This window comes from Haliotis rufescens, unplaced genomic scaffold (genome assembly GCF_023055435.1).
Source record: "Haliotis rufescens isolate VD_foot unplaced genomic scaffold, xgHalRufe1.0.p SCAF_204, whole genome shotgun sequence".
NCBI classification, from domain to species: Eukaryota; Metazoa; Mollusca; class Gastropoda; order Lepetellida; family Haliotidae; genus Haliotis; species Haliotis rufescens.
Window position 1 is genome coordinate 1 of NW_025963896.1, and position 27,949 is coordinate 27,949.

General features: G+C 44.3%; 1 protein-coding gene across 1 annotated transcript; it reads left to right on the forward strand.

Moving 5' to 3' along the window:
* Window positions 1-18,285: 18,285 nt before the first annotated feature.
* On the forward strand, window positions 18,286-25,297 carry LOC125382884 (neurogenic locus notch homolog protein 1-like; the record flags this gene model as incomplete). Its single annotated transcript, XM_048401037.1, has 4 exons — window positions 18,286-18,399; window positions 19,993-20,106; window positions 22,486-22,599; window positions 24,696-25,297. Coding segments are annotated over 4 exons (896 nt in total), but the record flags the coding sequence as incomplete, so codon positions are not given.
* Window positions 25,298-27,949: the final 2,652 nt, after the last annotated feature.

Consider the following 27,949-nt stretch of genomic DNA (forward strand, 5'->3'; position numbering starts at 1 on the left):
ACACCCTGATTCTCACCCGAACTGCACTGTTTTGGCAATGACGCCCTGATTCTCACCCGAACTGCACTGTTTTGGCAATGACGCACTGATTCACGGCCCCTGGAAACTCTCACAGTGACCACAGCCTGCTTTTCTCCACCTTGGAACTGTCATGGCAATCACAGCCTGTTGCTTACCCCTCCAAACTGTCATAGCGACAACACCCCGATTCTTATTCCCTCCAAACTGACATAGTGACCACACTCTGATTCTTATTCCCCCTTAACTTTCATCGTGACCACACCCTGATTCTCACCCGATCTACAGTCACAGCTAGCCACATCCTGATTTTCACATGACCACACTGACATAGTGACCACACTCTGATTCACAGCCCTCTTAACTGTCACAGCGACAACATCCTGATTCCCAGCCCTCGTAACTGTCACAGCGACCACACCCTGATTCCCAGCCCTCTTAACTGTCACAGCGACCACGCCCTGATTCCCAGCTCTCTTAGCTGTTAAAGCGACCTCAACATGATTTTCAAACCTTTGAAATTGTCATGGCAACCAAACCCGTATCTTCATCCCTGCGAAGCAGCCATTGCCACCACACACTGATGGTCAACCCTTCAACTGTCATGCTGTCCAAACACTGATGGTCAACCCTTCAACTGTCATGCTGTCCAGACACTGATGGTCAACCCTTCAAATGTCATGCTGTCCAGACACTGATGGTCAACCTTTCAACTGTCATACTGTACAGACACTGATGTTCAACCCTTCAACTGTCATGTTGTCCAGACACTGATGATCAACCCTTCAACTGTCATGCTGTATAGACACAGATGGTCAACCCTTCAACTGTCATGCTGTACAGACACTGATGGTCAACCCTTCAACTGTCATGATGTCCAGACACTGATGGTCAACCCTTCAACTGTCATCCTGTCAAGACACTTATGGTCAACCCTTCAAATGTCACGTTGTACAGACACCGATGGTCAACCCTTCAAATGTAATGATGTCCAGACACTGATGGTCAACCCTTCAACTGTCATGATGTCAAGACACTGATGGTCAACCCTACAACTGTCATGCTGTCCAGACACTGATGGTCAACCCTTCATCTGTCATGATGTCCAGACATTGATGGTCAACCCTTCAACTGTCATGCTGTCCAGACACTGATGATCAACCCTTCAACTGTCATGCTGTCCAGACACTGATGGCCAACCCTTCAACTGTCATGATGTCCAGACACTGATGGTACCCCCTTTAACTGTCATGCTGTACATACACTGAGGGTCAACCCTTCAACTGTCATGCTGTCCAGACACTGATGGTCAACCCTTCAACTGTCATGCTGTCCTCACACTGATGTTCAACCCTTCAACTGTCATGCTGTCAAGACGCTGATGGTCAACCCTTCTTCTGTCATGCTGTCCAGACACTGATGGTCAACCCTTCATCTGTCATGATGTCCAGACACTGATGGTCAACCCTTCAACTGGCATGCTGTCCAGACACTGATGATCAACCCTTCAACTGTCATGCTGTCCAGACACTGAGGGTCAACCCCTCAACTGTCATGATGTCCAGACACAGATGGTACCCCCTTGAACTGTCATGCTGTACATTCACTGATGGTCAACCCTTCAACTGTCATGCTGTACAGACACTGATGGTCAACTCTTCAAATGTCACGTTGCACAGACACCGTTGGTCAACCATTCAACTGTCATGATGTCCAGACACTGATGGTCAACCCTTCAACTGTCATGCTGTACAGACCTGATGGTCAACCCTTCAACTGTCATGCTGTCCAGACACTCATGGACAACCCTTCAACTGTCATGCTGCCCAGACACTGATGGTCAAACCTTCATCTGTCATGATGTCGAGATACTGATGGTCAACCCTTCAACTGTCATGCTGTACAGACACTGATGGTCAACTCTTCAAATGTCACGTTGCACAGACACCGATGTCAACCCTTCAAATGTCATGCTGTCCAGACACTGATGGTCAACCATTCAACTGTCATGATGTCCAGACACTGATGGTCAACCCTTCAACTGTCATGCTGTCCAGACACTGATGGTCAACCCTTCAACTGTCATGCTGTCCAGACACTGATGGTCAACCCTTCAACTGTCATGATGTCCAGACACTGAGCGTCAACCCTTCAACTGTTATGCTGTACAGACACTGATTGTCAACCCTCCAACTGTCATGCTGTATAGACACCGATGGTCAACCCTTCAACTGTCATGCTGTACAGATACTGATGGTAAACCCTTCAACTGTCATGATGTCCAGACACTGATGGTCAACCCTTCTAATTGTCGTGCTGTCCAGACACTGGTTGTCAACCCTTTAACTGTCACGCTGTACAGACACTGATGGTCAATCCTTCAACTGTCATGCTGTCCAGACACTGATATTCAACGCTTCAACTGCCATGCTGTACAGACACCACTGTTCAACCTTTCAACTGTCATCCTGCCCAGACACTGATGGTCAATCATTCAACTGTCATGATGTCCAGACACTGATGGTCAACCCTCCAACTGTCATGCTGTATAGACACCGATGGTAAACCCTTCAACTGTCATGCTGTACAGATACTGATGGTAAACCCTTCAACTGTCATGATGTCCAGACACTGATGGTCAACCCTTTAACTGTCATGCTGTACAGACACTGATGGTCAAACCTTCAAGTGTCATGCTGTCCAGACACTGATGGTCAACCCTTCAACTGTCACGCTGTACAGACACTGATGGTCAACCCTTCAACTGTCATGATGTCCAGACACTGATGGTCAACCCTTCAACTGTTATGCTGTCCAGACACTGATGGTCAATCCTTCAACTGTCATGCTGTCCAGGCACTGATGGTCAACCCTTCAACTGTCATGCTGCCCAGACACTGATGGTCAAACCTTCGTCTGTCATGATGTCGAGATACTGATGGTCAACGCTTCAACTGTCACTATGTACAGACACTGATGGTCAACCCTTCAAATGTCACGATGTCCAGACACTGATGGTCAACCGTTCAAGAGTCATACTCTCCAGACACTGATGGTCCACCCTTCATTTCTCATGATGTCCAGACACTGATCGTCAACCCTTCAACTGTCATGCTGTCCAGACTCTGATGATCAACCCTTCAACTGTCACGCTGTACAGACACTGATGATCAAACCTTCAACGGTCATGCTGTCCAGACACTGATGGTCAACCCTTCAACTGTCATGATGTCCAGACACTGATGGTCAACCCTTCAAATGTCATGCTGTACATACAATGATGGTCAAACCTTCACCTGTCATGCTGTCCAGACACTGATGTTCAACCTTTCAACTGTCATGCTGTACATACACTGATGGTCAACCCTTCACATGTCATGCTGTACAGACACTGATGTTCAACGCTTCAACTGTCATGATGTCCAGACAATGTTGGTCAACCCTTCAACTGTCATGATGTCCAGACACTGATTGTCAATCCTTCAACTGTCATGACGTCCAGACACTGATGGTCAACCCTTCAACAGTCATGCTGTCGAGACACTGATGGTCACACCCTCAACTGTCATGCTGTCCAGACGCTGGTGTTCAACCCTTCAACTGTCATGCTGTCCAGACACTGATGGTCAACCCTTCAACTGTCATGCTGCCCAGACACTGATGGTCAAACCTTCATCTGTCATGATGTCGAGATACTGATGGTCAACGCTTCAACTGTCACTATGTACATACACTGATGGTCAACCCTTCAAATGTCACGATGTCCAGACACTGATGGTCAACCGTTCAAGAGTCATACTCTCCAGACACTGATGGTCCACCCTTCATTTCTCATGATGTCCAGACACTGATCGTCAACCCTTCAACTGTCATGCTGTCCAGACTCTGATGATCAACCCTTCAACTGTCACGCTGTACAGACACTGATGATCAAACCTTCAACGGTCATGCTGTCCAGACACTGATGGTCAACCCTTCAACTGTCATGATGTCCAGACACTGATGGTCAACCCTTCAAATGTCATGCTGTACATACAATGATGGTCAAGCCTTCACCTGTCATGCTGTCCAGACACTGATGTTCAACCTTTCAACTGTCATGCTGTACATACACTGATGGTCAACCCTTCACATGTCATGCTGTACAGACACTGATGTTCAACGCTTCAACTGTCATGATGTCCAGACAATGTTGGTCAACCCTTCAACTGTCATGATGTCCAGACACTGATTGTCAATCCTTCAACTGTCATGACGTCCAGACACTGATGGTCAACCCTTCAACAGTCATGCTGTCGAGACACTGATGGTCACACCCTCAATTGTCATGCTGTCCAGACGCTGGTGTTCAACCCTTCAACTGTCATGCTGTCCAGACACTGATGGTCAACCCTTCAACTGTCATGCTGCCCAGACACTGATGGTCAAACCTTCATCTGTCATGATGTCGAGATACTGATGGTCAACGCTTCAACTGTCACTATGTACAGACACTGATGGTCAACCCTTCAAATGTCACGATGTCCAGACACTGATGGTCAACCGTTCAAGATTCATACTCTCCAGACACTGATGGTCCACCCTTCATTTCTCATGATGTCCAGACACTGATCGTCAACCCTTCAACTGTCATGCTGTCCAGACTCTGATGATCAACCCTTCAACTGTCACGCTGTACAGACACTGATGATCAACCCTTCAACGGTCATGCTGTCCAGACACTGATGGTCAACCCTTCAAATGTCATGCTGTACATACAATGATGGTCAAGCCTTCATCTGTCATGCTGTCCACACACTGATGTTCAACCTTTCAACTGTCATGCTGTACATACACTGATGGTCAACCCTTCACATGTCATGCTGTACAGACACTGATGTTCAACGCTTCAACTGTCATGATGTCCAGACACTGATGGTAGACCCTTCATCTGTTATGATGTCCAGACACAGATGGTCACCCCTTCAACTCGTATGCTGTACAGACACTGATGGGCAACCCTTCAACTGTCACGCTGTACAGACACTGATGGTCAACCCTTTAACTGTCATGCTGCACAGACACTGATGGTAAACCCTTCAACTGTCATGCTGTACAGACACTGGTGGTCAACTCTTCAACTGTCATGATGTACAGACACTGATCTTCAACCCTTCAACTGTCATCCTGTACATACACTATTGGTCAACCCTTCAACTGTCATGCTGTACAGACACTGATGGTCAACCCTTCAACTGCCATGATGTCCAGACACTGATGGTCAACCCTTCAACTGTCATGATGTCCAGACACTGATAGTCAACCCTTCAACTGTCATGCTGTACGCACACTGATGGTCAACCCTTCAACTGTCATGCTGTAGAGACACTGATGGTCAACCCTTCATCTGTCATGCTGTACATACACTGATGGTCAACACTTCAACTGTCATGCTGTACAGACACCGATGGTCAACCCTTCATCTGTCATGATGTCCAGACACTGATGGTCAACCCTTCAACTATCATGCTCTCAAGACACTGATGGTCAACACTTCTAATTGTCGTGCTGTCCAGACACTGATTGTAAACCCTTTAACTGTCACGCTGTACAGACACTGATGGTCAACCCTTCAACTGTCATGCTGTACAGACACTGATGGTCAACCGTTCAAGTGTCATACTCTCCAGACACTGATGGTCCACCCTTCATTTCTCATGATGTCCAGACACTAATCGTCAACCCTTCAACTGTCATGCTGTCCAGACTCTGATGGTCAACCCTTCAACTGGCACGCTGTACAGACACTGATGGTCAACCCTTCAACTGTCATGCTGTCCAGACACTGATGGTCAACCCTTCAACTGTCATGCTGTACATACAATGATGGTCAAGCCTTCACCTGTCATGGTGTCCAGACACTGATCTTCAACCCTTCAACTGGCACGCTGTACAGACACTGATGGTCAACCCTTCAATTGTCATGATGTCCAGACACTGACGGTCAACCCTTCAACTGTCATGATTTCCAGACACTGATGGTCAACCCTTCAACTGTCATGCTGTACATACACTGATGGTCAACCCTTCAACTGTCATGATGTCCAGACATTGATGGTCAACCGCTCAACTGTCATGCTGTACAGACACTGATGGTAAACCCTTCAACTGTCATGCTGTACAGACACTGATTCTCAACCCTTCAACGGTCATGATGTCCAGACACTGAGCGTCAACCCTTCAACTGTCATGCTGTACATACACTGATGGTCAACCCTTCAACTGTCATGATCTACAGACACTGATGGTCAACCCTTCAACTGTCATGATGTCCAGACACTGCTAGTGAACCCTTCAACTGTCATGCTGTACACACACTGATGGTCAACCCTTCAACTGTCATGATGTCCAGACACTGATTGTCAACCCTTCAACTGTCACGCTGTCCAGACACTGATGGTCAACCCTTCAACTGTCATGATGTCCAGACACTGATGGTCAACCCTTCAACTGTCATGCTGTACAGACACTGATCTTCAACCCTTCAACTGTCCTTCTGTACATACACTATTGGTTAACCCTTCAACTGTCATGCTGTACAGACACTGATGGTCAACCCTTCAACTGTCGTGCTGTACATACACTGATGGTCAACCCTTCAGCTGTCATGATGTCCAGACACTGAGCGTCAACCCTTCAACTGTCATGCTGTACATACACTGATGGACAACCCTTCAACTGTCATGATCTACAGACACTGATGGTCAACCCTTCAACTGTCATGATGTCCAGACACTGATAGTCAACCCTTCAACTGTCATGCTGTACACACACTGATGGTCAACCCTTCAACTGTCACACTGTACAGACACTGATGGTCAACCCTTCAACTGTCACACTGTACACACACTGATGGTCAACCCTTCAACTGTCACACTGTACAGACACTGATGGTCAACCCTTCAACTGTCACACTGTCGAGACACCGATGGTCAACACTTCAACTGTCATGCTGTACAGACACTGATGGTCAACCCTTCATCTGTCATGCTGTACATACACTGATGGTCAACACTTCAACTGTCATGCTGTAGAGACACTTATGGTCAACCGTTCAACTGTCACACTGTACATACACTGATGGTCAACACTTCAACTGTCATGCTGTACAGACACTGATGGTCAACCCTTCATCTGTCATGCTGTACATATACTGATGGTCAACCCTTCAACTGTCATGGTGTCCAGACACTGATGGTCAACACTTCAACTGTCATGCTGTACAGACACTGATGGTCAACACTTCAACTGTCATGATCTACAGACACTGATGGTCAACCCTTCAACTGTCATGATGTCCAGACACTGATGGTCAACCCTTCAACTGTCATGCTGTACAGACACTGATGGTAAACCCTTCAACTGTCATGCTGTACAGACACTGATTCTCAACCCTTCAACGGTCATGAAGTCCAGACACTGAGCGTCAACCCTTCAACTGTCATGCTGTACATACACTGATGGTCAACACTTCAACTGTCATGCTGTACAGACACTGATGGTCAACACTTCAACTGTCATGATCTACAGACACTGATGGTCAACCCTTCAACTGTCATGATGTCCAGAAACTGATGGTCAACCCCTCAACTGTCATGCTGTACAGACACTGATGGTAAACCCTTCAACTGTCATGTTGTACAGACACTGATTCTCAACCCTTCAACGGTCATGATGTCCAGACACTGAGCGTCAACCCTTCAACTGTCATGCTGTACATACACTGATGGTCAACCCTTCAACTGTCATGATCTACAGACACTGATGGTCAACCCTTCAACTGTCATGATGTCCAGACACTGATAGTGAACCCTTCAACTGTCATGCTGTACACACACTGATGGTCAACCCTTGAACTGTCACACTGTACAGACACTGATGGTCAACCCTTCATCTGCCATGCTGTACATACACTGATGGTCAACCCTTCAACTGTCATGATCTACAGACACTGATGGTCAACACTTCAACTGTCATGCTGTCCAGACACTGATGGTCAACACTTCAACTGTCATGCTGTACAGACACTGATGGTCAACCCTTCATCTGTCATCCTGTACAGACACTGATGGTAAACCCTTCAACTGTCATGCTGTCCAGACACTGATCGTCAACCCTTCAACTGTCATGCTGTACATACACTGATCGTCAACCCTTCAACTGTCCTTCTGTACATACACTATTGGTTAACCCTTCAACTGTCATGCTGTACAGACACTGATGGTCAACCCTTCATCTGTCATGCTGTACATACACTGATGGTCAACACTTCAACTGTCATGCTGTCCAGACACTGATGGTCAACACTTCAACTGTCATGCTGTCCAGACACTGATGGTCAACACTTCAACTGTCATGCTGTACAGACACTGATGGTCAACCCTTCATCTGTCATGCTGTACATACACTGATGGTCAACCCTTCAACTGTCATGATGTCCAGACACTGATGGTCAACCCCTCAACTGTCATGCTGTACAGACACTGATGGTAAACCCTTCAACTGTCATGCTGTACAGGCACTGATTCTCAACCCTTCAATGGTCATGATGTCCAGACACTGAGCGTCAACCCTTCAACTGTCATGCTGTACATACACTGATGGTCAACCCTTCAACTGTCATGATCTACAGACACTGATGGTCAACCCTTCAACTGTCATGATGTCCAGACACTGATAGTGAACCCTTCAAATGTCATGCTGTACACACACTGATGGTCAACCCTTGAACTGTCACACTGTACAGACACTGATGGTCAACCCTTCATCTGTCATGCTGTACATACACTGATGGTCAACCCTTCAACTGTCATGATCTACAGACACTGATGGTCAACACTTCAACTGTCATGCTGTCCAGACACTGATGGTCAACGCTTCAACTGTCATGCTGTACAGACACTGATGGTCAACCCTTCATCTGTCATGCTGTACAGACACTGATGGTCAACCCTTCAACTGTCATGCTGTCCAGACACTGATCGTCAACCCTTCAACTGTCATGCTGTACAGACACTGATCTTCAACCCTTCAACTGTCCTTTTGTACATACACTATTGGTTAACCCTTCAACTGTCATGCTGTACAGACACTGATGGTCAACCCTTCATCTGTCATGCTGTACATACACTGATGGTCAACACTTCAACTGTCATGCTGTCCAGACACTGATGGTCAACACTTCAACTGTCATGCTGTCCAGACACTGATGGTCAACACTTCAACTGTCATGCTGTACAGACACTGATGGTCAACCCTTCATCTGTCATGCTGTACATACACTGATGGTCAACCCTTCAACTGTCATGATGTCCAGACACTGATGGTCAACCCCTCAACTGTCATGCTGTACAGACACTGATGGTAAACCCTTCAACTGTCATGCTGTACAGGCACTGATTCTCAACCCTTCAATGGTCATGATGTCCAGACACTGAGCGTCAACCCTTCAACTGTCATGCTGTACATACACTGATGGTCAACCCTTCAACTGTCATGATCTACAGACACTGATGGTCAACCCTTCAACTGTCATGATGTCCAGACACTGATAGTGAACCCTTCAACTGTCATGCTGTCCAGACACTGATGGTCAACCCTTCAACTGTCATGATGTCCAGACACTGATCGTCAACCCTTCAACTGTCATGTTGTACAGACACTGATCTTCAACCCTTCAACTGTCATCCTGTACATACACTATTGGTCAACCCTTCAACTGTCATGCTGTACAGACACTGATGGTCAACCCTTCAACTGTCGTGCTGTACATACACTGATGGTCAACTCTTCAACTGTCATGATGTCTAGACACTGAGCGTCAACCCCTCAACTGTCATGCTGTACAGACACTGATGGTAAACCCTTCAACTGTCATGCTGTACAGGCACTGATTCTCAACCCTTCAATGGTCATGATGTCCAGACACTGAGCGTCAACCCTTCAACTGTCATGCTGTACATACACTGATGGTCAACCCTTCAACTGTCATGATCTACAGACACTGATGGTCAACCCTTCAACTGTCATGATGTCCAGACACTGATAGTGAACCCTTCAAATGTCATGCTGTACACACACTGATGGTCAACCCTTGAACTGTCACACTGTACAGACACTGATGGTCAACCCTTCATCTGTCATGCTGTACATACACTGATGGTCAACCCTTCAACTGTCATGATCTACAGACACTGATGGTCAACACTTCAACTGTCATGCTGTCCAGACACTGATGGTCAACGCTTCAACTGTCATGCTGTACAGACACTGATGGTCAACCCTTCATCTGTCATGCTGTACAGACACTGATGGTCAACCCTTCAACTGTCATGCTGTCCAGACACTGATCGTCAACCCTTCAACTGTCATGCTGTACAGACACTGATCTTCAACCCTTCAACTGTCCTTTTGTACATACACTATTGGTTAACCCTTCAACTGTCATGCTGTACAGACACTGATGGTCAACCCTTCATCTGTCATGCTGTACATACACTGATGGTCAACACTTCAACTGTCATGCTGTCCAGACACTGATGGTCAACACTTCAACTGTCATGCTGTCCAGACACTGATGGTCAACACTTCAACTGTCATGCTGTACAGACACTGATGGTCAACCCTTCATCTGTCATGCTGTACATACACTGATGGTCAACCCTTCAACTGTCATGATGTCCAGACACTGATGGTCAACCCCTCAACTGTCATGCTGTACAGACACTGATGGTAAACCCTTCAACTGTCATGCTGTACAGGCACTGATTCTCAACCCTTCAATGGTCATGATGTCCAGACACTGAGCGTCAACCCTTCAACTGTCATGCTGTACATACACTGATGGTCAACCCTTCAACTGTCATGATCTACAGACACTGATGGTCAACCCTTCAACTGTCATGATGTCCAGACACTGATAGTGAACCCTTCAACTGTCATGCTGTCCAGACACTGATGGTCAACCCTTCAACTGTCATGATGTCCAGACACTGATCGTCAACCCTTCAACTGTCATGTTGTACAGACACTGATCTTCAACCCTTCAACTGTCATCCTGTACATACACTATTGGTCAACCCTTCAACTGTCATGCTGTACAGACACTGATGGTCAACCCTTCAACTGTCGTGCTGTACATACACTGATGGTCAACTCTTCAACTGTCATGATGTCTAGACACTGAGCGTCAACCCTTCAACTCTCATGCTGTACATACACTATTGGTCAACCCTTCAACTGTCATGCTGTCCAGACACTGATAGTCAAGCCTTCAACTGTCATGCTGTACAGACACTGATGGTCAACCCTTCAACTGTCGTGATGTACATACACAAATGGTCAACCCTTCAACTGTCATGATGTCCAGACACTGATGGTCAACCCTTCAACTCTCATGCTCTCAAGACACTGATGGTCAACCCTTCTAATTGTCGTGCTGTCCAGACACTGATTGTCAACCCTTTAACTGTCACGCTGTACAGACGCTGATGGTCAATCCTTCAACTGTGATGCTGTCCAGATACTGATGTTCAACCCTTCAACTGCCATGCTGTACAGACACTGATGGTCAACCTTTCAACTGTCATCCTGCCCAAAGACTGATGGTCAACCATTCATCTGTCATGCTGTACAGACACTGATGGTAAACCCTTCAACTGTCATGATGTCCAGACACTGATGGTCAACCCTTTAACTGTCATGCTGTACAGACACTGATGGTCAAACCTTCAAGTGTCATGCTGTCCAGACACTGATGGTCAACCCTTCAACTGTCACGCTGTACAGACACTGATGGTCAACCCTTCAACTGCCATGATGTCCAGACACTGATGGTCAACCATTCAACTGTCATGATGCCTAGAAACTGATGGTCAACCCTTCAACTGTCATGCTGTCAAGACACTGATGGTCAACCCTTCAACTGTCATGATGTACAGACACCGATGGTCAACCCTTCAACTGTCATGCTGTACAGACACTGATGGTCAACCCTTCAACTGTGATGCTGTCCAGACACTGATCGTCAACCCTTCAACTGTCATGATGTCCAGACACTTATGGTCAACCCTTCAACTGTCATGATGTACAGACACTGATGATCAACCGTTCAACTGTCATGATGTCCAGACACTGATCGTCAACCCTTCAACTGTCATGCTGTCCAGACTCTGATGATCAACCCTTCAACTGTCACGCTGTGCAGCCACTGATGGTCAACCCTTCAACTGTCATGCTGTCCAGACACTGATGGTCAACCCTTCAACTGTCATGATGACCATACACTGATGGTCAACCATTCAAATGTCATGCTGTACATACAATGATGGTCAAGCCTTCACCTGTCATGCTGTCCAGACACTGATGTTCAACCTTTCAACTGTCATGCTGTACATACACTGATGGTCAACCCTTCACATGTCATGCTGTACAGACACTGATGTTCAACGCTTCAACTGTCATGATGTCCAGACACTGTTGGTCAACCCTTCAACTGTCATGATGTCCAGACACTGATTGTCAATCCTTCAACTGTCATGACGTCCAGACACTGATGGTCAACCCTTCAACTGTCATGCTGTACAGGCACTGATGGTTAACCCTTCAACTGTCATGCTGTCGAGACAATGATGGTCACACCCTTCAACTGTCCTGCTGTCCAGACACTGGTGTTCAACCCTTCAACTGTCATGCTGTCCAGACACTGATGGTCAACCCTTCAACTGTCATGCTGTCGAGACACTGATGGTCACACCCTCAACTGTCATGCTGTCCAGACGCTGGTGTCCAACCCTTCAACTGTCATGCTGTCCAGACACTGATGGTCAACCCTTCAACTGTCATGCTGTACAGACACTGATGGTCAGTCCTTCAACTGTCATGATGTCCAGACACTGATGGTTAACCCTTCAACTGTCATGCTGTCCAGACACTGATGGTCAACCCTTCAACTGTCATGATGTACAGACACTGATGGTCAATCCTTCAACTGTCATGATGTCCAGACACTGATGGTAAACCCTTCATCTGTCATGATGTCCAGACACTGATGGTCAACCCTTCAACTCGTATGCTGTACAGACACTGATAGGCAACCCTTCAACTGTCACGCTGTACAGACACTGATGGTCAACCCTTCAACTGTCATGATGTCCAGACACTGATGGTCAACCCTTCAACTGTCATGATGTCCAGAAACAGATCGTCAACCCTTCAACTGTCATGCTGTACACACACTAATGGTCAACCGTTCAACTGTCATGCTGTACAGACACTGATGGTCAATCATTCAAGCGTCATGATTTCCAGACACTGATGGTCAACCCTTCAACTGTCATGCTGTACATACACTGATGGTCAACCCTTCAACTGTCATGATGTCCAGACACTGATGGTCAACCCTTCAACTATGATGCTCTCAAGACACTGATGGTCAACCCTTCTAATTGTCGTGCTGTCCAGACACTGATGGTCAACCCTTCAACTGTCACGCTGTACAGGCACTGATGGTCAACTCTTCAACTGTCATGATCTACAGACACTGATGGTCAACCCTTCAACTGTCATGCTGTACAGACACTGATGGTCAACCCTTCAACTATCATGCTCTCAAGACACTGATGGTCAACCCTTCTAATTGTCGTGCTGTCCAGACACTGATTGTCAACCCTTTAACTGTCACGCTGTACAGACACTGATGGTCAACACTTCAACTGTCATGCTGTACATTCACTGATGGTCAATCGTTCAAGTGACATACTCTCCAGACACGGATGGTCCACCCTTCATTTCTCATGATGTCCAGACACTGATCGTCAACCCTTCAACTGTCATGCTGTCCAGATTCTGATGGTCAACACTTCAACTGGCACGCTGTACAGACACTGATGGTCAACCCTTCAACTGTCATGCTGTCCAGACACTGATGGTCAACCCTTCAACTGTCATGATGTCCAGACACTGATGGTCAACCCTTTCAGATGTCATGCTGTACATACAATGATGGTCAAGCCTTCACCTCTCATGGTGTCCAGACACTGATGTTCAACCTTTCAACTTTCATGCTGTACATACACTGATGGTCAACCCTTCACATGCCATGCTGTACAGACACTGATGTTCAACCCTTCAACTGTCATGATGTTCAAAAACTGATGGTCAACCCTTCAACTGTCATGATGTCCAGACACTGATTGTCAATCCTTCAACTGTCATGACGTCCAGACACTGATGGTCAACCCTTGAACTGTCATGCTGTACAGACACTGATGGTCAACCCTTCAACTGTCATGATGTCCAGACACTGATGGTCAACCCTTTCAGATGTCATGCTGTACATACAATGATGGTCAAGCCTTCACCTCTCATGGTGTCCAGACACTGATGTTCAACCTTTCAACTTTCATGCTGTACATACACTGATGGTCAACCCTTCACATGCCATGCTGTACAGACACTGATGTTCAACCCTTCAACTGTCATGATGTTCAAAAACTGATGGTCAACCCTTCAACTGTCATGCTGTACAGACACTGATGGTTAACCCTTCGACTGTCATGCTGTCGAGACACTGATGGTCACACCCTTCAACTGTCCTGCTGTCCAGACACTTGTGTTCAACCCTTCAACTGTCATGCTGTCCAGACACTGATGGTCAACCCTTCAACTGTCATGCTGTACAGACACTGATGGTCAGTCCTTCAACTGTCATGATATCCAGACACTGATGGTAAACCCTTCAACTGTCATGCTGTCCAGACACTGATGGTCAACCCTTCAACTGTCATGATGTCCAGACACTGATGGTAAACCCTTCATCTGTCATGATGTCCAGACACTGATGGTCAACCCTTCAACTCCTATGCTGTCGAGACACTGATGGGCAACCCTTCAACTGTCACGCTGTACAGACACTGATGGTCAACCCTTCAACTGTCATGATGTCCAGACACTGACGGTCAACCCTTCAACTGTCATGATGTCCAGAAACTGATCGTCAACCCTTCAACTGTCATGCTGTACACACACTAATCGTCAACCCTTCAACTGTCATGCTGTACAGACACTGATGGTCAATCATTCAAGTGTCATGATTTTCAGACACTGATGGTAAATCCTTCAACTGTCATGCTGTACATACACTGATGGACAAACCTTCAACTGTCATGTTGTACAGAAACTGATGGTCAACCCTTCAAGTGTCATGATGTCCAGACACTGATGGTCAAACCTTCAACTGTCATGCTGTACACACACTGATGGTCAACCCTTCAAGTGTCATGATGTCCAGACACTGATGGTCAACCCTTCAACTCTCATGATGTTCAGACACTGATGGTCAACCCTTCAACTGTCATGATGTCCAGACACTGATCGTCAACCCTTCAACTGTCATGCTGTACACACACTTATGGTCAACCCTTCAACTGTCATGCTGTACAGACACTAATGGTCAATCATTCAAGTGTCATGATTTCCAGACACTTATGGTCAATCCTTCAACTGTCATGCTGTACATACACTAATGGTCAAACCTTCAACTGTCATGCTGTACAAAAACTGATGGTCAACCCTTCAAGTGTCATGATGTCCAGACACTGATGGTCAACCCTTCAACTGTCATGATGTCCAGACACTTATCGTCAACCCTTCAACTGTCATGTTGTACAGACACTGATATTCAACCCTTCAACTGTCGTGCTGTCCAGACACTGATGGTCAACCCTTCAACTGTCATGATGTCCAGACACTGATCGTCAACCCTTCAACTGTCATGCTGTACATACACTGATGGTCAACCCTTCAACTGTCATGATGTACAGACACTAATGGACAACCCTTCAACTGTCATGATGTCCAGACACTAATGGTCAACCCTTCAACAGTCATGATGTCCAGACACTGATCGTCAACCCTTCAACTGTCATGCTGTCCAGACACTGATGGTCAACCCTTCAACTGTCATGCTGTACAGACACTGATGTTCAACCTTTCATCTTTCATGATGTCCAGACACTGATGGTCAACCTTTCAACTTTCACGCTGTACAGACACTGATGGTCAACCCTTCAACTGTCATGATGTCCAGACACTGATTTCCAAAACTTCGAAATTATATTGGCAACCACAACATGGATTTTATTCCCTCAAAACCGTACTTGCTATAGAATTTTCGAAACTGTAACAGCGACAATATCTTTATTTTCACCCCTTCAAAACGTCATGTTGTGCACACCGTGATCTTCACCTCCTAAAAAATTGTTTTTGCGTCTATATCTTGATTTCCATCCATTCAAAACAGTTATAGTGACCACACCCTGATACTCACAATTTCAAAAGTCCGGCCACTTATTTTCAACCCTTCAAAACTGTTTTGGCGTCCATGCCTAGATTTTCAAGGAATCGACACTGTCATAGAGATTCTGACCCCTTCAAAACTATCCTGGTAACCACATTCTGATTTGCACCCCTTCAAGGCTGTCATGGTAACCACATTCTAATTTATGCACCTTTCAAATTGTCATTGCGGCTGCATCATAATTTCCACCCCTGCGAAACTGTTATGGTGATCACACAATGACCATGACCCCCTCATTACTGTTTTAGCGTCCATACATTGGTTTACACCCATCCTAAACATTCACGGCAAACACAACCTGAATTTCACCCCCTTTAAAAACCAAATCCTGATTTGCATCTATTCGAAATATTCATAGCGACCATATACTCATTTGCACCTATTAGAAATATTCATAGCGACCATATCCTGATTTGCACCTATTCGAAATATTCATAACGACCATATCCTGATTTGCACCTATTCCAAACATTCATAACGACCATATCCTGATTTTCCCTCATTTGGAACTATTATCGCCACCACAACCTGACATACACCTCTTCGAAACTGTCATGGTGAGCCAACCCGATTATCATTCTTAAAAAAACTGCCATGTCGTTTACACACTGATTACCCTCTTTAAAAACCGGCATGGCGAACACACCTGCTTATCACCCTTTACAAACTGTCATGGCGTTCATACACTTATTACCATCCTTAAATATTGTCATGGCGTTCACATACTACCTTTATTAAAAACTGGCATAGCGACCACACCTGCTTATAACCATTTAAAAACTGTCGTGACGTTCACATACTAATTACGATCTTCAAAAACTATCATGGTTACCACATCCTGACTCCCTTTACACACTGTCAAAACGTTAATACACATATTACCATCTTTACAAACTGGCATGGCGACCGCATCTTGATTATAACCCTTTAAAAACTGGCATGGCAACCCACCTACTTATCATCCTTACAAACTGTTTACACACTGATTACCAGCCTTAAGCAACTGTCATGGCGTGCACACACTAATTACCATAATTAAAAAGTGGCATAGTGATCTAACCCTTTCAAAACAGAAATGGCGACCATACCTGCTTATCCACCTTTACAAACTGCCATGGCGTATACACACTGATTACCAGCCAATAACAACTGTCATGGCGTTCACACACTTATTACCATCTTTAAAAAATGGCATGGTGACCCAACATGATTTTCTCCCTTTTAAGAACTGGGATGGCGACCACTCCTGCTTATCACCCTAAACAAACTGTCATGTCATTTACTCACTGCTTACCATCTTTAAAAAAACTGGCATGGCGTCCACACCTGCTTATTACCCTTTACAAGCGATCATGTCGTTTACACACTGATTACCATCTTAAAAAACTGACATGGTGACCCAACCTGCTTATCACACTTAACAAACTGTCATGTCGTTTACACACTGATTACCAGCCTTTAACATCTGTTGTGTCGTTTACACATCGATCACCATCTTTAAAAACTGGCATGGCGATCCAACTATCACCCTTTAAAAAACTGACATGGTGACCACACCTGCGTATCACCCTTTACAGTCTGTTTTGCGTTTACATACTGATTACCAGCCTTTAACAGCTATCATGGCGGTCACACACTAATAACCATCTTCAAAAACTTTCAAGGCCACCACATCCTGATTATCGCGCTTTAAAAACTAGTATGGCGACCACATCTTGATTATAAGAATAAAAAAAAAACTGTCATGGCATTGATATACTGATTAGCAACCTTCGAAAACTCTTATGTATTTGCATATAGGCTGTTGCTCTTTTATTCTTATTTTAAAACTCTTTCTGGAAAGTAATTAAGCTTCATATTTCAATTTGCAGAGGAAAACGTATGTGGTATACAGAAACCTTGTGCTAATGGTGGCACGTGCACAGAGATTTGGAACGGCTACAGCTGCACCTGTCTGCCTCCTTTTTCGGGCGTGAACTGTACAGGTAGGTTTCAGAGTAGCCATGATGGAATGAATTCGCTTTAACGCACCTTTAAAACTTTTTCAGCTGTATGACGGCGTTTCAGATTGTTTTGTTTCTTTGTATGTTTGCTGTATGACACAACACTCAGCAATATTCCACCTTGTTTATCACCATTTAAAAACTGTCATGGCGTTCACACACCGATTATCACCACTTCGAAACTGTTATACCAACCACTCCCTGAGATTCATGTTTTGGAAACTATCATGGCGATCATATCCTGACTTTCAACCCATTGATACTTTATTTCCAATTATTCGGAACTATTATGAAACCATGCCCTGATTTTCACCCCTTCGAAACTGTCATATCGACCACAACCTGATTATGACCCTTTAAGAGCTGTCGTGGCGTTCACACCCTGATTATCACACTTTAAGAAATGTCATGGCGTTCACAAACGAACTACCACCCTTTACAAACTGCCATGGCAACCACATCCTTACTTTTACCCCTTCAAAAAACAGTATCGGCATTGACTTTTTCCTAATTGTCATAGCGACCACAGCCTGATTATCCCCTTTTACAAACCTCCATGGCGTTTAAACACTAATTACCACCCTTTACAAACAGCCATTGCTTCCAAACACTGATTAACAACCTTCAAAAATATTTACTGTGTTCACACACTGATTATGACACTTCAAAAAATGTCATGTCGTTTACACACTGATTACCATCATTAAAAACTGGCATGGCGACCACACCTACTCATAACCCTAACAAACTGTTCACACACTGATTGCCAGCCTAAAACAACTGCAATGGCGTTCACACACAAATAACCATCTTTAAAAGCTGGCATAGTGATCTAACCAGATTATCACTCTTTAAAAACGGAAATGGCGATCACACCTGCTTATCTCCTTTTACAAACTGTCATGGCGTATACACACTGATTACCAGTCTTTAACAACTGTCATGTCGTTCACAAACTAATTACCATCTTTAAAAACTGGCATAGTGACCCAACCTGATTATCTCCCTTTAAAAACTGGCATGGCGTCCACACCTGCTTATTACCCTTTACAAACTGTCATGTCATTTACACACTGATTATCATCTTCAAAAACTGTCATGGTGACCCAACCTGCTTATCACACTTTACAAACTGTCATGTCGTTTACACACTGATTACCAGCCTTTGACATCTGTTTTGTCGTTTACACATCGATCACCATCTTTAAAAAACTGGCATGGCGATCCAACATGATGATCACCCTTTAACAAACTGGCATGGCGACCACACATGCTAATCACCCTTTACAATTTGTCTTGCGTTTACATACTGATTACCAGCCTTTAACAACTGTCATGGCGTTCACACACTAATTACCATCTTCAAAAACTTTCAAGGCCACCACATCCTGATTATCGCGCTTTAAAAACTAGTATGGCGACCACATCTTGATTATAAGAGTAAAAAATTGAGATTGAGATACTGATTAGCAAACTTCAAAAACTCTTATGTATTTGCATATAGACTGTTTCTCTTTTATTCTTATTTCAAAACACTTTCTGGAAACTAATTAAACTTCATATTTCAATTTGCAGAGAAAAACGTCTGTGATAACGAGAAACCTTGTTCTAATGGTGGCACGTGCACAGAGACATGGAACGGCTACAGCTGCGCCTGTCTGCCTCCTTTTTCGGGCGTGAACTGTACAGGTAGGTTTCAGAGTGGCCATGAAGGAATGAATTCGCTTCAACGCACCTTTAAGACGTTTTCAGCAATATGACGGCGTGTCAGATTGTTTTTGTTTGTTTGTATGTTTGCTGTATGACACCACACTCAGCAATATTCCAGCTTGATTATCACCATTTAAAAACTGTCATGGCGTTCACACACCGATTATCACCACTTTGAAACTGTTATACCAATCACACCCTGAGATTCATCTTTTGGAAACTTTCATGGCGATCATATCCTGACTTTCAGCCCCTTGATACCTTAATTTCCATTATTCGGAACTGTTATGAAACGATGCCCTGATTTTCACCCCTTCGAAACTGTCATATCGACCACAACCTGATTATGACCCTTTAAGAGCTGTCGTGGCGTTCATACCCTGATTTTCACACTTTAAGAACTGTCATGGCGTTCACAAACGAACTACCACCCTTTACAAACTGCCATGGCAACCACATCCTTACTTTTACCCCTTCAAAAAACAGTATCAGCATTGACTTTTTACTAATTGAAAACTGTCACAGCGACCACATCAAGATTTGCAACCATTCGTAACTGTCATGGAAACCATCCACTGATGTTCACCCCTTCAAAACGTCAGGTTGTGCACACCCTGATCTTCACCTCCTCCAAACTGTTTTTGCGTCAATATCTTGAGGTCCACCCATTCGAAACTTTCCTGGTGACCACACCCTGATTCTCAACCCCTGCTGAACTCTCACATTGACCTGACACTTATTTTCACCCATTCAAAACTGTTTTGGCGTCCAAATCTTGATTTTTAAGAACTCAATCCTGTCATAGATACATTCTGATCCCTTCAAAACTCTCCTGGTAACCATATTCAGAATTTCGCACCTTTGGAATTAGTATTGCGACCACTAGCTGATTTTCAATCCTTCGAAAGGATTGTCAACACTCTGATTTTCGCCCCCTATAAAAATTGTTTTGGAGTCCATACTTAGATATTCACCAATTCAAACGTTCACAAACGTTCAAAAACTCTGATAGCGACCATACCCAGATGTTAACCCCTTCTGAACTGACATGATTGTCCAAACCCTGATCCTCCCCTACCCCATCCTCCTCAAAACTGTTTTGGAGTCCATAACTTGATGTTTACCCATTCGGAACTATCACAGTGACCACACCCTGATTGTCATACATGAAGAACTATCATGGAGGATATACCCTGATGTTCAACCCATTGAAACTGTCATTGCGACGAATCCAAAATGTTCCCTCATTCGTAACTGTTATGGAAACAATATTCTGATTATCACCCCTTTGAAGCTGTCATAGCGACCACTACCTGATTATCCCCTTTTACAAACCTCCATGGCGTTTAAACACTAATTACCACCCTTTACAAACAGCCATTGCTTCCAAACACTGATTAACAACCTTCAAAAATATTTACTGTGTTCACACACTGATTATGACACTTCAAAAAATGTCATGTCGTTTACACACTGATTACCATCATTAAAAACTGGCATGGCGACCACACCTACTCATAACCCTAACAAACTGTTCACACACTGATTGCCAGCCTAAAACAACTGCAATGGCGTTCACACACAAATAACCATCTTTAAAAGCTGGCATAGTGATCTAACCAGATTATCACTCTTTAAAAACGGAAATGGCGATCACACCTGCTTATCTCCTTTTACAAACTGTCATGGCGTATACACACTGATTACCAGTCTTTAACAACTGTCATGTCGTTCACACACTATTTACCATCTTTAAAAACTGGCATAGTGACCCAACCTGATTATCTCCCTTTAAAAACTGGCATGGCGTCCACACCTGCTTATTACCCTTTACAAACAGTCATGTCATTTACACACTGATTACCATCTTCAAAAACTGTCATGGTGACCCAACCTGCTTATCACACTTTACAAACTGTCATGTCGTTTACACACTGATTACCAGCCTTTGACATCTGTTATGTCGTTTACACATCGATCACCATCTTTAAAAAACTGGCATGGCGATCCAACATGATGATCACCCTTTAACAAACTGGCATGGCGACCACACATGCTAATCACCCTTTACAATTTGTCTTGCGTTTACATACTGATTACCAGCCTTTAACAACTGTCATGGCGTTCACACACTAATTACCATCTTCAAAAACTTTCAAGGCGACCACATCCTGATTATCGCACTTTAAAAACTAATATGGCGACCACACCTCGATTATAAGAGTAAAAAATTGAGATTGAGATACTGATTAGCAAACTTCAAAAACTCTTATGTATTTGCATATAGACTGTAGCTCTTTTATTCTTATTTCAAAACACTTTCTGGAAACTAATTAAACTTCATATTTCAATTTGCAGAGAAAAACGTCTGTGATAATGAGAAACCTTGTTCTAATGGTGGCACGTGCACAGAGACATGGAACGGCTACAGCTGCGCCTGTCTGCCTCCTTTTTCGGGCGTGAACTGTACAGGTAGGTTTCAGAGTAGCCATGAAGGAATGAATTCGCTTCAACGCACCTTTAAGACGTTTTCAGCAATATGACGGCGTGTCAGATTGTTTTTGTTTGTTTGTATGTTTGCTGTATGACACCACACTCAGCAATATTCCAGCTTGATTATCACCATTTAAAAACTGTCATGGCGTTCACACACTGACCATCACCACTTTGAAACTGTTATACCAACCACACCCTGAGATTCATCTTTTGGAAACTTTCATGGCGATCATATCCTGACTTTCAGCCCCTTGATACCTTAATTTCCATTATTCGGAACTGTTATGAAACCATGTCCTGATTTTCACCCCTTCGAAACTGTCATATCGACCACAACCTGATAATGACCCTTTAAGAGCTGTCGTGGCGTTCATACCCTGATTTTCACACTTTAAGAAATGTCATGGCGTTTACAAACGAACTACCACCCTTTACAAACTGCCATGGCAACCACATCCTTACTTTTACCCCTTCAAAAAACAGTATTGGTATTGACTTTTTACTCATTCAAAACTATCACAGCGACCACATCAAGATTTGCAACCATTCGTAACTGTCATGGAAACCATCCACTGATTTTCACCCCTTCAAAACGTCATGTTGTGCCCACCCTGATCTTCACCTCCTCCAAACTGTTTTTGCGTCAATATCTTGAGTTCCACCCATTCGAAACTTTCCTGGTGACCACACCCTGATTCTCAACCCCAGCGAAACTCTCTCATTCACCGGACACTTATTTTCACCCATTCAAAACGTTTTGGCGTCCAAATCTTGATTTTTAAGAACTCAATCCTGTCATAGAGACAATACCCTGATTCTGATCCCTTCAAAACTCTCCTGGTAACCATATTCAGAATTTCGCACCTTTGGAATTATTATTGCGACCATTAGCTAAATTTCAATCCTTCGAAAGGATTATCCACACTCTCATTTTCGCCCCCTGAAAACTGTTTAGGAGTCAATACTTAGATATTCACCAATTCAAACGTTCACAAACGTTCACAAACTCTGATAGCGACCATACCCAGATGTTAACCCCTTCTGAACTGACATGCTTGCCCACACCCTGATCCTCCTCTACCCCACCCTCCATAAAACTGTTTTGGCGTCCATACCTTGATGTTTACCCATTCGGAACTATCACAGTGACCACACCCTGATTGTCATACATGAAGAACTATCATGGAGGATATACCCTGATGTTTAACCCATTGAAACTGGCATGGCGACGAATCCAAAATGTTCCCTAATTCGTAACTGTTATGGAAATAATATTCTGATTATCACCCCTTTGAAGCTGTCATAGCGACCACTACCTGATTATCCCCTTTTACAAACCACCATGGCGTTCAAACACTAATTACCACCCTTTACAGACAGCCATTGCGTCCAAACACTGATTAACAACCTTCAAAATATTTACGGTGTTCACACACTGATTATGACACTTCAAAAACTGTCATGGCGTGCAGACACTGATTTCCACCCTTCTAAAACTGCCATGAGAACCATGCACTGATTATCACAATTAAAATCTTTCACAGTTGTCGCCTTTATGAACAGTTTTTCAGTAACACTAGTCACAGGAAGTGCACTCTTCACGATTGAGAACTTATTTTGGTAGCAGAAGTAGTGGCAGTTGCAGCAGCAGCATATGTGGAAGATGCTCAATACATTTAGTGTCAATAATAACTACAAACTCCAAAACGGCCATATCAAGGAAAACCTTCATATAAGTCAGAATATAAATGAAGGGTAAACAAAATCTGGAGTTTAGAGCTAAATGCTCGCAAATAAAGTTAAAGCCACAAATATTTATGCTGTACCTATCCTTTCGTATTCTTTGGTGTTTTTTATTGGACAAAACAAGAAATTCACGGTATTGACGCCCTCACACGGAGAATCATTTCAGACAATAGAGCCAACAATCCTCGTTCTCCTAAATCGCTTATATTTACAAATCTATCTATCTATTTATCCTATCTATATATGTGTAACATTGTAACCAACAACAGAGTCCCTTCTTCTACAAACTAGGAACAATGTTTACATATTGTACGTTTGATTTCCAGTCTCCACTGACCGGAAGCTAGACGTCCTGATTGTAGAAGATGTTTCGCGCTCCATCGGCAAACCCAACTTTGACGAAATGAAACGATTCCAAGAGAGTATGGTAAACTCTACCACCATAGGCCGTGATGCTCTTAACGTTGCATTGATAGCATTTTCTTCAAACGCTAGAGTGGTATTCAGATTCACTGAATATAGCAACAACAAGTCGGGGGTTCTGGCAGCTCTCCAGCAGCAGACATACGAAGAGGGTCCCTCTACGAACATTGGAGATGCCATCAAGCTTGCTACAGGTACAATTTTCATTGGCGACCGCAATGACGCTGACAACAAGGTCATCATGTTTACCGATGGGTACACCACAATGGAGGACCGGGAGGCCATTGCTGCCAGTATTGGTTCTCTGAAAGCCAAAGCTGAGGTATTTGTTGTTGCTATCTCGGAAGTAGATGCCAATTCTACAATCCACCTAATTGCTTCGGGACCTTCCAACATCATCAAGATTGGCTCCCCTGATGCAGTCAGTGCTGTCCTGCAGAAGATGATGGCTCCATAAGGGGAGATGAAATAGCTGCACTAAATGTTATTGCGTAACCAATAAATGATCTGCATATGCTGCGAGTTTGTTGTTTCGCGAGTGATAAGGGTAAACGTGCGGGCGTCCGTGCCTGTGTGCGTGCGTGCGTGCGTCCGTGCGTGCGTGCGTGCGTGCGTCCGTTCGTGTGTCAGGGATTCCACGTGTCACAACAACCGTCTTCCCACGATGTTTATCTTATAAACAAATTCTACTGCAGAATAAACCCCACCATTCATTACTGACTGTTTAGTAAAGCAACACCAACAGCAGAGACACTACTGACTGTTTAGTGAAGCACAGTCAACAGTGGCATTACTGACTTGTTAGAGAAGCACAGCCAACAGTGGCATTACTGACTGTTTAGAGAAGCACAGTCAACAGTGGCATTACTGACTTGTTAGAGAAGCAAAGCCAACAGTGGCATTACTGACTGTTTAGAGAAGCAGAGCCAACAGTGGCATTACTGACTGTTTAGAGAAGCACAGCCAACGGTAGCATTACTGACTTGTTAGAGAAGCACAGCCAACAGTGGCATTACTGACTGTTTAGTGAAGCACAGCCAACAGTGGTATTACTGACTGTTTAGAGAAGCACAGCCAACAGTTGCATTACTGACTGTTTAGTGAAGCACAGCCAACAGTGGCATTACTGACTGTTTAGTGAAGCACATCCAACAGTGGCATTACTGACTGGTTAGAGAAGCACAGCCAACAGTGGCATTACTGACTGTTTAGTGAAGCACATCCAACAGTGGCATTACTGACTGGTTAGTGAAGCACAGCCAACAGTGGCATAACTGACTGTTTAGTGAAGCACAACCAACAGTGGCATTACTGACTGTTTAGAGAAGCACAGCCAACAGTGGCATAACTGACTGGTTAGAGAAGCACAGCCAACAGTGGCATTACTGACTGTTTAGTGAAGCACAGCCAACAGTGGCATTACTGACTGTTTAGAGAAGCACAGCCAACAGTGAAATTACTGATTGTTTAGTGAAGCACAGCCAGCAGTGGCATTACTGACTGTTAAGTGAAGCACAACCAACAGTGGCATTACTGACTGTTTAGTGAAGCACAACCAACAGTGGCATTACTGACTGTTTAGAGAAGCACAGCCAACAGTGGCATAACTGACTGGTTAGTAAAGCATGAGCAAAGTGGGAACGTGTTATATCAACCACAAGGGCATGGCTATAGTCGGAACATGGTACATCAACCATAGGGCCATGGTTATAGTCGGAACGAGTTATATCAACCATAAGGGCATGGTTATAGTCGAAGCGTGTAACATCAACTATAAGGGCATGATTGTAGTCGGACCGTGTTATATCAACCATAGGGGCATAGTAATAGTCGGAACGTGTTATATCAACCATAGCGTCATAGTTATAGTCGGAACGTGTCATATCAACCATAGGGGCATAGTTATAATCGGAACGTGTTATATCAACCTCAGGGGCATAGTTATAGTCGGAACGTGTTATATCAACCATATGAGCATAGTTATTGTCGGAACGTGTTATATCAACCAATGGGGCATGGTTATAGTCGGAAAATGTTATATCAACCCTATTCGGCATGGTTATAGTCGGAACGTGTTATATCAACCATAAGGGCATGATTATAGTCGGAACGTGTTATATCAACCAATGGTGCATGGTTATAGTCGGAAAGTGTTATATCAACCATCGGGGCATAGTAATAGTCGGACCGTGTTATGTCAACCATGGGGGCATGTGTATAGTCGGAACGTGTTATGTCAACCATAGGGGCATGGTTATAATCGAAACGTGTTATATCCACCAAAGGTGCTTGCGTATAGTGCAAACGTGTTATATCAACCAATGGGGCATGGTTATAGTCGGAACGTGTTATATCAACCATAGGGGCATGGTTATAATCGAAACGTGTTATATGAACCATAGGGGCATGGTTATTGTCGGAACGTGTTATGTCAACCAATGGGGCATGGTTAAAGTCGGAACGTGTTATATCAATCATAGGGGCATGGTTATAGTCGGAACATATTATACCAACCACAGGGGAATGGTTATATTCGGAACGTGTTATGTGAACCATGGGGGCATGAGTATAGTCGGTACGTGTTATAACAACAATAGGGGCATGGTTATAGTCGGAACGTGTTATAACAACAACAGGGGCATGGTCATAGTCGGAAGTGTTATATCAACCATAGGGGCATAGTTATAATCGGAACGTGTTTTATCAACCATAGGGGCAGAGTTATAATCGGAACGTGTTATATCAACCACAGGGGCATGGTTATAGTCGGAACGTGTTATATCAACCACAGGTGCATGGTTATAATCGGAACGTGTTATATCAACCAATGGGGCATAGTTATAGTCGGAACGCGTTTTATCAACCAAAGGTGCTTGCTTATAGTGCAAACGTGTTATATCAACCAATGCGGCATGGTTATATTCGGAACGTGTTAAGTCAACCAAAGGGGCATAGTTATAGTCTGAACGTGGTATATCAACCATAGGGCATGGTTATAGTCGGGTCATGTTATGCGAACCATGGGGCATGAATATAGTCGGTACGTGTAATATCAACCATAGGGCATAGTTATAATCGGACCGTGTTATGTCAACTATAGGGGCATGGTTATAGTCGGACCATGTTATATCAACCATAGATGCATGGTTATAGTCGG